The sequence below is a fragment of the Pleurodeles waltl genome, chromosome 2_2 (genome assembly GCF_031143425.1).
Source record: "Pleurodeles waltl isolate 20211129_DDA chromosome 2_2, aPleWal1.hap1.20221129, whole genome shotgun sequence".
In the NCBI taxonomy this organism is placed as follows: domain Eukaryota; kingdom Metazoa; phylum Chordata; class Amphibia; order Caudata; family Salamandridae; genus Pleurodeles; species Pleurodeles waltl.
In genome coordinates this window covers 1,147,012,236-1,147,027,054 of record NC_090439.1, presented here as the reverse complement: position 1 = coordinate 1,147,027,054, position 14,819 = coordinate 1,147,012,236, and the positions used below count along the sequence as shown (strand labels likewise).

The 14,819-nt window shown below is 42.3% G+C and overlaps 1 protein-coding gene across 1 annotated transcript in view; it reads left to right on the top strand.

The window, feature by feature from the left end:
* Window positions 1-14,819, top strand: part of LOC138278806 (glutathione synthetase-like) — a 184,578-nt gene that overhangs the window by 80,493 nt on the left and 89,266 nt on the right. The window contains exons 7-8 of the mRNA XM_069219322.1: window positions 169-246; window positions 14,612-14,678. Of these exons, the coding sequence (XP_069075423.1) occupies window positions 169-246; window positions 14,612-14,678 (145 nt within the window). The remainder of the gene's footprint in view (window positions 1-168; window positions 247-14,611; window positions 14,679-14,819) is intronic.

Below are 14,819 nucleotides of genomic sequence, written 5' to 3'. Positions count from 1 at the left end.
TCCTGATTCTACCTGCACTTTGCACCTACATGATGTTACATGTCACATTTGGTTGCCTGTTGGGACACCTTGAGGTTGAGAATGCGACAAAAGATGCTGATGCTTGAATTGTGCTCAACAGAGGTCACATTAACAAATAAATAAGTGTGACTCTCTCTTCCTCCAAAGGAGCATCCGTGTGATACACAGGAAGTTTAAAGACGTGTCTGAAAGAGCATCATTGGACAAGGATAGGAGGCTATACATGTAAGTACACGTCACTGTCCACATTAAAGTGTATCTACAGTTTAAAATGTTCCACAAGGTTGAACCTTCCTTCTACATATTTAAAGCTAGAACACATTTTCAAAACTCTGTGGACCTGATGTAAAGCAATTTAGCAGTCACAAATCTGGTGGTTAACTAAATCACATGGTTTACTACCCTTAAATGGCTGTTTACTACTAATTTCATGAATTGGCGAATGGTTTCCAAATCGCAAAATGGATTTAGAAATGCGCAATTATTGAATGGGTTACATTGGGAATTTTGGTTGCAAGCCATGGAAAAGTTACTGAATTCTCAAATGGGGTGGTAAGCCATTCACGAAGGGGAAGGGGCCCCTTCCTCTTTGTGAAAGTATGAAAAATTGTTGAGAAGGAATTAGTGGTCTTGGTGACCACTGCTTAATCTCAAAAAGACTTTTTGGAAGAAAAAAAAATAACTTTTTAAAATGCATCCCGGTTTCCTTTAAGGAAAATAGGCTGTATTTAAATAAAGTGCCTTTTTATTTAAATGCCATCACATACATAAAAGTCTGCTGACTACAGTATCTCTCTGATGACAGCCAATCAGAGTAAGTTGCAATTTGTGACCCACCTCATTATTATTCATAAGGTAGGTCAGATCATGACTGACTAAGAATGGTAATTTTGCAATCACTCTGATAGTGTATAGGGCAGTTCTGCTCCTAACTTGGAAAAGATGGAAAAAAAACTATTCAAGTCCTAATTATTTGCCATAGATGGGGAAAAATTCATTGAGGGAAGGAACATATACAAGAGTTTGTATGAATTCCCGATAGGCCAAGGAGAGGGAGAGTCAAAAGATGTTTATGAAATGTAAGTGAAAATGTTAGAAATGCATTTTGACACCAAGGTGAATGTAGTGATGGAGAGCCACTTTAGACACCAAGGAAAGACTGAGGAAATATCCAACTATGTAGCTTATTTGTAAAAATTTCCGTGAAGTGGCAAATTTGGTGAACTCAGTGACTTACTAATCAGAGATCATCTGCTATATGGTACTAATAATACAAGAGTTTAGGGGAAACTTTTAGCTAAAAATCCCAACCTGAAAGAGGCCATTGCTATAGCTGAAAGTATTGAGCACACCTCTGGATGGATCAAGGAAATGAGAAGTGGCGAACAACCTACTGCTGAGATAGTGAGGATTAATGACAGATCTCAAGAGGGTACGATCAAGGAGAAGAAACAAGGTGGAGAAGAGCAGAAACATTTATTTGCAAAGTTTAATTGTTACTGAAGTGGTAATGCCAACCATTCTTCAAACAGTTCCAACTGATATACAAAATTCTCCACTTGTTGGAAGTGTGGGAAAACGGGGCACTATGCAAGAGTCTGTAAAGGTCAAGAAGAAAATGTGATCTCTAATACTGATCATATTCAACAAGTACATGAACTTCAAGAAGCACTAAATAGAGTTATCTTAATGTGGCACCTGTGTTCACTTTTGATTGCGACACAGGTGTAATAACAATGCCTGAGCGCAAAGTCATTTTTGGAGGAAAGGAAGTGGGGGTACTTCCTGACTCAGGTTGACCCTACACATTCACAAGATACAAGAATTGGGCACTGATTTTGGTGCAAAAAAATTTACTGTTAAAGCCTGACATCAACCCTTGGGTTATGGCTGAGTTGACGTTGACTTAACTCCATATGTTCCCATAACTATAAAGTTCAAAGGTAGAGAAACTGTAGGGAAATTCACGTGGCAAAGAGAGGAGATCATTTTCTGGAGTTGAGACACCAATGTGACCTGGGGATTACCTTTAACCCCAGTTCACCAGATCAGGTCATAATGATCACTTGAGTGAGTGATGACACTGTTATTGTCCATTGTTTTCCTGCAGTCTTTTCAGACAAATTAGTCCTACTGAATGGGTTTAAGTACTAGATTATACTCCAGAAGAGAGCCAGGACAGTTGTCCATAAAGTGAGGAAAGTCCTCAATTTAATGATGCAACCATTATAGGCTGAGTTACAAAGACTCTAGGGAGCGGGAGTGACAGAGGAAATCAAATCTTCTGAATGGTTAGTGCCCATAGTCTTGGCACCCAATGATGGTGAAAGAGTGTTGATCTTCAAGATCTAAACAGGAAACTCTGGGTGAACAGGCAACCATCATTCCACATTGCATAGGAACTATCACTGCTAGGGAAGGCTCAAGCATTTAGTGCCCTTGTTTTGTCTTCTGCCTACCATCAAGTTTTTTTGTTTTTTTTAAATTGAGATCCAGTACCAAAACACATTATTCATACTCTGTGGATAATAACAAACAAAATATATATATATATATATATATATTAATTTACATTGCACAGTAATTTCCACAAGGCAACCAGAACCTAACAAATTTCAAAGAATCATATTTCATTACATGATCCCACTGTATGGCAGCAACAACGTGGGAATTTTTGCAATCCTAACCATGATGACCGACCAACCCTAGCAACTTCTTTTATTATGCTATAGTACCTCCATAAACATCCCCCAAACTTTGAAGAATCGTTTAGTCCCTCCACATCTCAGTGCATACAGCCACTCTTGTTTCCTTATTTGTTGCAATTTGGTGCCCCATTCCTTTAAAGTAGGGATAATCGAAGTACGCCACTTCAGTAGTAAGAGAGATCTAGCCACTGCCATAGCAATATATAACAATTTAACAGATTTGGAATTCAAATTCCCCATAGGATTATAGCCCAACACTAACAACTGAACTTTGGAGCTATTTTAACCTGTAGGGCCATTTCTAGATAGCTAAATACTTTGTCCCAGAATCCTTGAATGAGGCCACATTGACCTATAAAATGTGTCCACTTTGTGACAACCGCTGCTTTACATTGAAAGCACTGTCCGGGACGGTTGGGTTTAACCTATGCTAAAAAGTGGGGGTACGATGGAGCAGCCATTTACTAAAATATAGCATTCTATGCCAATTGGCTCCTCTTAGCACTTAAAGTTCAATCAATGAATTTTCTCCCACATTTTTTCTGTTAATTCTAACCCTTTACACTTCTCCCATTTTCTGATTGCTTTTAAACAGGGATCCGAGTCCTTCATCTCCATGAGCAGCCGTTTTTATTCACCCGCCCGCTTATAGCCTGAGGGATCCACGAGCTCTTTAACTACATTTTGGCTATTCTGCAGCGGTCTACTGTTGAGGCCAATAAAGATATTAAGCATCATTCTATAGGACCCTAAAAGCAAGAAATCTCCCTGCACCACTGCCCCGATTTCTGACAAGCTTTTCCACTTACCACCAGAGTTAAAATCTGGATCGCTCCCATTGTCTAATTACATCCCGATCTAATTGAGTGCCAGATTCCGTTACCAATTCTGACAAGCAGGTAAAAGTTTTTGATATAAAGTATTGAATACCTACAATAAAGATCAGCCCTCTTCCTAAAGAACCACCTGAGTATCTTTTTAGCAAACTTTCTTTGGCTATTTTGTTAATTTTACAGCGTCCAGTACACCATGATCCTGACAGACCAATTCCAAAAAGACCTGCTGAAATAATCCCTATGTTGCGGCTATAGGTTAAATCTAGCCATATATTGTGCAAATTATGCAAAATAGTAGTCTTTGATATTAGGAAGTGCCAGCTCCCCTTCTCCAGTTCCACATATAAAGTACTCTGTGCAATATGGGCAGTTTTGTTTTGCCAAATAAATGATGTAAACAGGGACTTTTTAAAAAATTTGAGTAGTTAAGACACCTAGAATGGCTGAGAATAAAAAGTCGAATAATGGCAGTATCAACATCTTAACCAGAGCAACTCTCCCTAAAATAGTCAGAGGGAGCGATCCCCATCGTGATAGCATAGTCTGTACTTTGATGAGCAGAGAGGCAAAATTAAGATCATATAAATCTTCGATTTTTGAAGAGACTCTAACTCCCAGATATCTTTAGGGTTGGGTACTCACACAGGGGATCAGTTCAGGTAGTGGTATGTCCAACCAACATCCATATAAAATAATATCTGTTTTTTTCCCTATTGATCCTTTGCTCAAACTGTGAAAAGATCTCAAAAGTGTTTTCCTGTGAGCTCCTATTATTATCAAGAAATAAAATGATATCATTGGCATATAGTTTAATCTTGACCATCAGCTTGATAGGAGAACAGATCACAGCAGTCTATCTAATAGAAATAGCTAGAGGCTCAATACAAAAAGGCAAACAATATTGGCGAGAGAGGCCACCCCTGCCGGGTACCCCAGCAGACTTGTAATTTACCGGAATCGGTGGAATTTATTATTATATTGACTTCCGCACTCTGATACATCCTTTGCAACAATCACGTGATCTAGAAGGGACCCCCAAATGTCACTAGAATATCAACTAGCATTACCCAGACCACGAGGTTGAAGGCTTTTTTTGCATCCAATAAAAGGATGATAGCAGGGATACTATTGACAGAAATAGTCTAAGGCCTCGGCTATGAAATGTGTGTTTGCTGCTAATTGGCGACCAGCAACAAACCCATTTTGATCATGATGGATCAGTTTGGCGGCTATCAAAAGAAAGCAGTTAGCCACAAGCTTCATGAAGATCTTTTAGACAGAATTCAAAAGCGTGATTGGATAGTATGAATTTCGATCTTTGCTGTCTTTGTCTGTTTTGGAAAAGCTTACTATATTTCCTGCACAAAATGATATTGGTATGGTGTTCCCCTTCAACATTTTATTGGCAACCAGCAAAGGATAATCTGCTAAAACATCAATAAAGGTTTTGAAAAATTCTGCCTGAAGGCCATCTGGACCACATACTTTCCATTCGGAAAGTTTTTACCACCTCCACTGGTTCAACTTTGGCAAAAGGATGGGAAATACTTTCCCTATCTTTCTTAGAGATAGCGGGGATAGTGAGCCAAGTTGAGAATTTACCTAGTGCTTCACTATCAACCAATTAATTTTGACTATATATCCGTCTATAATGTTTTAACATAATTTCCTCCAACTTGCTATGTTCTGTATATCTTATCCCAGAAATTGGGCATTTCAATGCAGAGATCATATTACATTCAAAGAATCCGCGGCAATACTTGGAGTGGCTGTTCCATGATTCATACGGAGGAATTCTCTGATCTCCCCTTTGCAAATCTGAATCCAGCCTTCCTCTTGAAGATGCAGCTTATTAAAAAAAACACCTTCTTGGTTGAGGCCCCTCTTTCTCTAACGCAACTTTGAGAACAAGGATTGCATGATTTGAGAAACCATTATGAAGTTCCACTGACCCTTAAAAGCTAAGTTGTTTGTTAGCAGGAAGAAGTCAATCCGAGATGAACTACAAAATTGACTAGAGAAGCATATATATTCTACTTTAGTTGAAATAGCCACCCTCCAAGGGTCGCTAAGTGTCAATGTACTTAAATAAGTCTGAAAAACACTTGCCACGCTAATTTCCAATGTTTTGTTCCCCTTTTGCCGAGGAGTCTATACATGGGTTGTTGAAAAAAATAAAATCCTCACCAATAATATTTTCCCCTGGGACTTATATTAGAGATTGAAGGAGTTCCTATTTCCCACTGAGTCATAAAAGTTCACGAAGTGTTTTATGCACTGAGCAGTTCATCCTAAACCAGAGGTTTTTTCTGTTGCTAACAAAATCTAGCACATGTGCCCCTGGTTTTTTGGCCAAGAAGACTGCCGTGCCTCTGTGTACCACTTGAGCAGTTGAGAATCCTCCCTAATCTGCCCAGTTTTTAAGCACAGCAAATTCTGAGAGCTTCTATCCTGTAATATCAGTCTCTTGCAGCAAAACTACAGAAGGTTTCTCTGCTTTAACCCACGCTTCTATTGTCCCCCTCTTCTTCCTGTTGTTACGGCCATTGGCGTTCAGCGAGACAACCTTTACTATGCAGTTTAGTTCAGCCAATCAGCCATTCAAAGAAATAAACACTGTAGTGTCATTCTGACTTATTGGCTCTTGGTGTGCCCAGAACACGTCATTAGGTGAAGGAATCATAGTGCAAATATGACCACAGTGCAAGATGCACGTAAAGTGACTATGGTGCATGACTGCAAAAAAGTGCTGACCGTCTATATGCAACGGGGCACAACCCCTACTAGTTATTCTCCCAGGTGTTTGAATCAGCATGCAAATAAGCATGAAGCGCAGGATGCGCCTAAGGGGGCTGTGGTGCAAAATCACCATATGAGGCAATTGAACTATGTGCTTTCAGACACTTTCCCTACTGCTTATTCTCCCAACATGTAAACTTACAAAAGAGTGCCTAATGAACCTAAAATGTCCAGGACTATGCAGTGGGACCCTATGTTGCCTCTTTCAGTGGTAGTAGGCATAGAAATTTAGAATGCCACCTGCACTTTCCTCAGCCCGGGTCCTGCTTATCACTTTTAAAATGCATGCCGTGCAAATATACTGATCCAGTCTCAAGGCTACCCAGCAGTTCAAAAGCTCAACAAGTCTCCTGCCCACCCTCATCACCATCCTAAACCTACGGCCAATACTGTCCTTATCTCACCCTATGTGCTACACACACCTCTATGGGTCTACTGCCCTGCTTGGAAGAAAGATTCACGGAGAGGTAGACGCTCCCCAGGTTTTGCCACATACACCAACACGTCATTGAATAAATCAAGTTTAGGTTCTCAGATTTTTCTCCCCACATACTTTACCCCAGACCTATACCATGCCACCCCCCACTCTGTGCACCCACATCCCCAGTTCCCCCCCCAGAGCGACCTACACCTGAGCCCCCCCTGCCTAGGGGCTCTAAGATCACCCCCCTTGTCACAACCAACACCCCCCAGCTGCAACCCCCCAGCCCCACAACCCCAAAAAAGGTTCCTTGACATGGCACCCTTATCACCTAAGACTTCAGAGAGAATATCAAAATCATATAATCATGACGCTTATATAGTTGTATAGTTACAGACATAGACAACCCATCAACCTCCCTGCTCAGCCTAAGTTGCACATTCTACTGCTAAACGTTTTGGACATCAGGAATCAGTTCTTTGAATTCACATCACCTCCGTGGGACCTGTTAAGCCTTAGCCTTAATTGCCAGCGCAAGAATGCGTTCTTTGATTCGATAGTCCCCAGAGTTCAACAATATTGGCCGAGGATATCTTGCATTGGGGGGCTGAACTTCTGGAACTCAATGACCACGCGTTATGGTGAGATCCATGTTGCTATTTGCTGATTCTGGGAAGACATGCTGATTTATATGGTCTGAGATAAATTTAATACCAGTCTGCCCATTCCATCGGCCTTCTGGCACCCCAGTGAACCTTAATTTAGAGCGGTGTGATCACTTTTCAGCGTCATCTATCCATATCTATAGGCTGGCCAGTTCTGATTGACATTTAGGAAGTGAGGTTTCCAGATGGGTCCCCCCATCTTCCAAATCCGACACCCACTGTTCTAGCTCCTTAATACAGGTGTTCAACTGTTGCATATTGTTGCTTATAAGATTTAGTTGGGCTTCAGTCTTTCAGTTTTCCTCTTCTTGTGACAGTTTTATAGTTTTGAGCTCACCCAGAATTTGAAGGAGCAAGCTCTCTATTGACATTTCACATTTTCAATCCTTCTCGCCCCCCTTCTGGTTCTGGATAAGTCACTCAGGATGGCCTGGTCCTACACAAGCAGAGGTGTTCATACTTCAAGCCCCATTATCGATTACTGCCGCTCCATCCCAGACCCCATTGAGCCAGAGTGGAGCGCATTTGGTGTGTTGCCGGAAGAGCTGTCGGGGTCTGAGCAGTGCTGGAAATTAGGCAGAGAGCATTGTGCAATGGGTTCCAAATTCCATCTGGCCTATCTACCTCCTGATAAGTGATTGATTGATTGTGTTGGCTTGGGGGTTTCCTTGAGCTCCTTAGACCCGACTGTGGAAATAGCAGGTAATTCTGAGGATGATCACTCCTGTTCTGCTGAATATAAGCATAGCCAAGTTTTAACTATGGGCTATGCTCAAAGAGGAGTAGGCTCTGCGACAAGCTGGCATCTTCATCTAGGATCTGGAATTCAGGCCCCACCTGGCGACTCTTTGCCATCTTACTGCGCTCAGAGACCTGTTCAAAAACCAAGCCAGTTGCTTGAGAATTGCTTGAGAAGGCTAACAAAGAAAAGGGGGTAGGGAGTAAAGCCATCTGAGCAGCTGGCCCTGAACCGAGAGGTTTATCTAGTGCAGTTGAACGTTTGTCTATCAAATTGCATGCAGACTGGGTAGTTTTACTAGCAGAGCGTGTCTTGAACTGTGGTTCTTGTGCAATCTTTTTAATTGTAATAAAAAATAGTAAACACCCTACAACCCTCTCCGCTGTTCAGGTGCTGCTTGGAGGCCACAAACCGCACCTGTGCCTCAGCGGGCCACTTCTTTGGTGGTCCAGAGCATCCACTGACCCAGCAAGAGAGCCTAGTGCCACCCTCACAGGGTGGGAGGGTACACAGGTTAAAAGCTTGAGGTTGCAGGGTATAGTAAAAATCACAAAATAAAATGATGGACGGAGTGTTGAAACTTTTCAAACACTCACCCCCATTCACAGATCTGGGTTTAATCCATTGTTATTTTGCTTGCCACGTCACCCCAGTTCAGACCCAGCTATATGCAAATCAGTCTTGACCCTGCTCCAAATGGGAGCAGTCCAGCCCAAACTGCCAAGCCAAGTCCTCCCTGGACAGGATTCCAGCATCCTAGGACCGGTTTCAGGGTATCACCTTGGGACTTATCAAATACTATTCCAAGTTCATTAAGCATTTTGCCACACTATTTCATCCTATGAGACAACTCCTTAAGAAGGAGGAAGAGTTTGAGTAGAATAAAGAGTGTTTGATTCTTTTTGAATCCATTAAGAAACAATTGAGTAGTATGTCAATATTAGGACATTTTGACATTCAAAGGAGGACCATTTTCACCACCGATGCCAGCTTGACTAGACTGAGTTTCTGTTAGAAATGGGGTCTCTAGAGGTATACACCCTTGTCCAAGTAGCGACCACATTCCTCGTCAGTGTAAGTTACACACAATCCAGTTATCCTGTGCCCACCCTCTGGTAGCTTGTCACTGAGCAGTCAGGCTTAACTTAGAAGGCAATGTGTAAAGTATTTGTGAAATAAATCATACAGCAACACAGTGAAAACACCAGAAAAATACACCACACAGTTTTAGAAAAATATATGATAGTTATCTAGTTAAATTAAGGTCAAACCATAAAGATTCAATAAACACAAATCGAGATATTACTTTAGCAAAATTAGAAATCAACAGTTGTCTCTTGTTTGCACAAAGTACCTGGTTTGCATCAAAAACAACAAGCACGGAGACCGCAGAGGATGAAAGAAGTGGAAAAATAGGGTGTGCGTCAGATTTTCCAACAAGGCACAGAGATGCGTAATTTCTTTCCACGCTGCTAGGGGATTTGCATTGATTTCTGGTGCATAGTCTTGGCTCCTCACTGCGTTGAGGGATCTTTTTGACACCCAAAGACTATGCGGAGATAATCCTGGACGTGCAGGAAGAAGTCACAGACATTGCATGGATCCGGTAGGTGATGCTTCAACTTTTCTGTCGCACGGCAGGCCCTGCATTGATTCTTCACTCAGGAAATCATGCTGCATTATTCCCGTTCAGCTGTGCATCAATCCGGAAGGGCAGTGCTTTGAATTTCCGGCCACAGGGCAGGTGCTGCATCAATTCTTCACTCGGGAAGTCGGGCTGCATCATTCTGGGTCAGCTTTGTGCCGAATTCTCGGTTGCAAAATGGCTGTGCATCGTTTCCAGCAGGCTGTGCATTGATTTTCAGTGCACAAGGAGTTTCCTGAAGAGATGAAGTCATTTTGGACCTGTGACTTCAGAAAACAGGAGGCAAGCTCAACCCAAGAACTTGGAGAGCACTTCTCAGCAAAGTCAGAGGGTAGCAAGGCAGCAGGGCAACAGTTCTTCTCAGCAAAGCAGTCCAGATGAGTCCTTGGGGCAGCCAGGCAGGTCCTCTTGACAGGTTCAGGTCCCGAAGTGTCTTATTTGGTGGGGTCGGGGACCCAGTTTATATACCCAAAAATGCCTTTGAAGTGTGGGAGACTTCAAAGAGTGGTTTTGAAGTGCACAAGGTCCCCTTTAGGTACAGGTCTGTCTGCCAGGATCGTAGGAGGGGTTTTGGCAGTCCATTGTGTGAGGGCAGGCCACAAGCCTTTGAAATGTAGGCCCTCCACCCTTCCAGCCCAGGAAGACCCATTCAGTATGCAGATGAGTGCAGGTGTGACTGAGTATCCTGTGTTTGTGGTTGTCAGGGTGAAATGCACAAGGAAACTGTCAACCAGCCCAGCCAAGTCGTTGATTGGAGAGAGTCTGTGAGGAACAGATGGATTTTAAGTGCAGAGAAATGCTCACTTTCTAAAAGTGGCTTTTCTAAAATAGTAATATATAATCCAACCTCACCAATAAGCAGGATTTTCTATTACCATTCGGGCCATACTAAATATGACCTGGCTACCCCTTTCTGATCAGAATCTACACTCAAACAGTATATGAGGGTAGCCTTAATGCTATCCTATGAAAGGAGCAGACCTCACAGTAGTTGAAAACAAATTTAGGAGTTTTCCACTACCAGGACATATAAAACACATATGTACATGTCCTGCCTTTTACCTACATAGCGCCTTACCCTAGGGGGTACCTAGGGCCTACCTTAGGGGTGACTTATATGTAGAAAAGGGGGAGTTTAAGGCTTGGCAAGTACTTTTAAATGCCAAGTCGAAGTGGCAGTAAAACTGCACACACAGGCCTTTCAGTGGCAGGCCTGAGACATGGTTAAGGGGCTACTTATGTGGGTGGCAAACCAGTGCTGCAAGCCCACTAGTAGCATTCAATTTACAGGCCCTGGGCACATGTAGTGCACTTTACTGGGGACTTACAAGTAAATCAAATATGCCAATTGGGAATAAACTAATGTTACCATGGTTAAGGGAGAGAGCATATGCACTCTAGCACTGGTTAGCAGTCCTTTATTTTATTATACTGTACATTTAGTTATTGCTGTATTTTTATGTGTGAAGGGGGATGTGTTGTGGTTGATCCTCGAGACGGATAAGCTCAAGAGTAGAATGCAGAGCGCAGACGTGAGAGTGTGTGGATAGAGACTGCAGGCAGGGAGCAGACCGTTGGTGATGTTTTGAGATGTCTCAGTAAATACTGTAATTAACTTACCTGTGTTGTTTTCTACATTAAGATGTCCCTCTCTACTTGTGGGTGACCCCATAGGGATTATGGTGATAATGAAATGCTGAGGTGCTGATTGTAAAGTAATCGAAGAAAAGCTAGTCTGAGGCTGGTTAGTTTTGAGTGCCTGACTAACCAGGTTTGGGAGATGTCTTTCGCAGAACCTGAAGAAGTCTCCTTCAATTCGTAGAAGAGCAGGAAGTGCATTCTAGAAAGGTCAGTGCTGGGTGTGAAGAGGTATCCAACATATATTTACTATTTCCAATCAATCTATCAATCAGGATTTGTAGAGCACACTACTCATCTGTAATGGTCTTAAGGCACTGTGGGGCTTTGGTCCTCTGTGCTTCAGTCGAAGAGCCAGGTCTTAAAGTCCTTCCTGAATTGAAGAAAAAGTGGTGATTGCCTGAGGTGAAGAGACAGGGTGTTCCAGCTTTTTGCTGCGAGGTAGGCGAAGGATCTTCCTCCAGCCGAGGTCCTCCATATATGGAGTTTGGTGGCTAGTGCCTGTTGAGCGTGGTGGAGAATTCTGGCAGGGGAGTAGCAGGTGATGCGGTGGTTGAGGTAGGTGGGTCCTAGGTCTTAGAGAGCCTTGCATGTGTGGATAAAGAGTTTGAATTTTATCCTTTTCTCTTCAGGGAGCCAGTGGAGGTCTCTTAGGTGTCTGATGATGTGTTTGCAGCAAGGGACGTCCAGGATGAGTCTGGTGGAGATGTTTTGGATGTGCTGTTGTTTTTTCTGGTTCTTTGCGGTGGTACCAGTGTAGAGAACGTTGCCATAGTTGAGTCTGCTGCTGACCAGGGCGTGGGTTACGGTCTTGCGGCAGCCGTTTGGGATCCATTTGAAGGACAGATGGCAGCTAGAACTTGAATGGCTGACCCATAGGCACCTCCTTTCTTTGTTGCTCTTCCCTTCTCCTACAAGGTCTGCACTGTTGGCACGGTTGACTATGTAGACACTGAGTCAAAGAGAGCCCTCAATAGGCTTGCAACATTATCCCTTAATTAGATATGGCATCTGGGGCCAGATGCAGGAAACACTTTGTGACTCGCAAACGGCAAAATTTTCCGTTTGCGACTCGCAAATGCGTGTTTCCCATGCAGAAATGCATTTTGCGAGTCGGGACCGACTCGCAAAATGCATTTCCGAATCGCAAATAGGAAGGGGTGTTCCCTTCCTATTTGCGATTCGCAGTGGAATGCAATTCCATTTGCGACTGCATATGCGGTCGCAAATGGAGTCGCAGTTACCATCCACTTGAAGTAGATGGTAACCCACTCGCAAACGGGAAGGGGTCCCCATGGGACCCCTTCCCCTTTGTGAATGGACCCAAAACTATTTTTTCAGGGCAGGTAGTGGTCGAAGGGACCACTACCTGCCCTGAAAAAATACCGAAACTAAAGGTTTCGGTTTTTTTTAAGTGCAGCTCGTTTTCCTTTAAGGAAAACGGGTAAACTAAAAAAACAAAAACTGCTTTATTTAAAAGCAGTCACGAACATGGAGGTCTGCTGACTACAGCATGCCTCCATGTTTGTGAGTGCCTATAGTCACTATGGAGCCGCAATTTGCGACCCACCTCATTAATATTAATGAGGTCGGTCTTTGCGACCCCATAGCGACTCGCAGACGGTGTCTGAGACACCATTCTGCATTGCAAATTGCGACTTGCAATTTGCGAGTCGCTCCGACTCGCAAATTGCAAGTCGCAATTTGCAATAATGCTACATCTGGCCCCTGGTTATTTCAGGGAGAGGGTGTTCGCTAGTGGCAATGCCTTTATTCTGGGAAGAAAAGCTGAACAGAAAAAATCTACTATTACCACCGCCAGTGAGTGAGCTGTGACAAATATGAGAAAGTGCATATGTGATCAGTTATTATTTGTGATGCAATTCAGAGCTTTTATTGTAAATTTTTTATTTGGCTTTTGATTGAGCTTTTATTGTAAAAAGTAAAAAAATTGCTTAATAACATTTCTCTAGCATAAATCAAATGGAGAAACATATCTTTTATATTTGTTGTTGCAACCAAAAGTGTGTTAAGTGGGATAATCTGTTTAATTCTTATACCCTTTGCTTATCTTTATAAATCAGCTGTGAATCAGTAAGTGGGTACCAATTACTCATTCAAATAGTGTGGACTCAGGTGCCATCTTCATTGTAGCCACAACATTTAATACAAAGAGAAAATAACACTACTATTGCTGAAAGTCTGCTGAAATATTATGGCATAATGTATATAACACACATAACGTAAAGAGTCTGATTCACAAAGAGATTTGAAAATCTACACTTGTAGGTTTATACTGACGATTGGGTGAAGATTTTCAGCTTAATTAACTACATAATGGCTTTTGTGGTGTACTCACAAGCACAAGCAGACACATGTGTAATTGTTCATATTGTGTAACAATATATTTGAAAATTGCACATTTACACTTGCTAAACATTTTTTAGGGCATTCCATTCCCACTCCCACCCTGGAAAGTAATGCACTCTTTTAGCCTTTGCAGTAGTTGATCTTCAACATTTCCAAAGTATGAAAAAGGTTTGGTAATATACACAAACTTGTGAATATAGGAGTCTGTAAAATGTTCCTGAAAATCCACTCCCTTTCCTGGGGCCAGATTGACACTATGAGTGGGATGTTTGGGGCTTAAGGCATGTCTTGGAGATCAGTGTTGACTTTTGTCCCGCAATACAGTGCATCCATCTTCTGACGGTGGCAGCGCAGACCCACACACATCTGTATAAGACGCATGAGCTCTCCAACCTCCATTAATCAAAGCTGTGGCTCATGAGGGCAAGGATATCCCCAGAACTGAAGTAGGAATGAGACTATTTTTGTAAGAAAGGGCCATTTTTGGCCAGTCCATCTTTCTAAAGATGACATTGATGAAATTACTAAATTTTGCCCTGATAACATTTGATGTTGTACAGACATTGTTGTCTCTACTTACTGATGAGTGATTACGGACAATTTAAACTTTATAACATGTACTATGATTTTAGAAATCAAACACAGAAATGCTGATTTGGGCACTCGTTGTTCTTGGTAATACTTTTTGGGCAACATTCACCATTATCAAAAATGCATTCCCATTCATGAGAACCCTTGAATAAACTTTAGTTAATTATTGCATTTATAGAGATGGCCATGAAGTTGGCGTGGTATATTTCAGAACTGGCTACTTGCCTGAGGACTACAGCGAGCAGGTCTGTGAAGATCACACCTTCAGATTCAGGGGATTGATGGGTAACCTGTCTATCTGAGCTGGTCTAATTCTCTAGTTAATAAGACTCAGTTTCTCCCCTTTCCCTGCTGCCCTTCCATTCTGAACTACTGCATGCTATGGA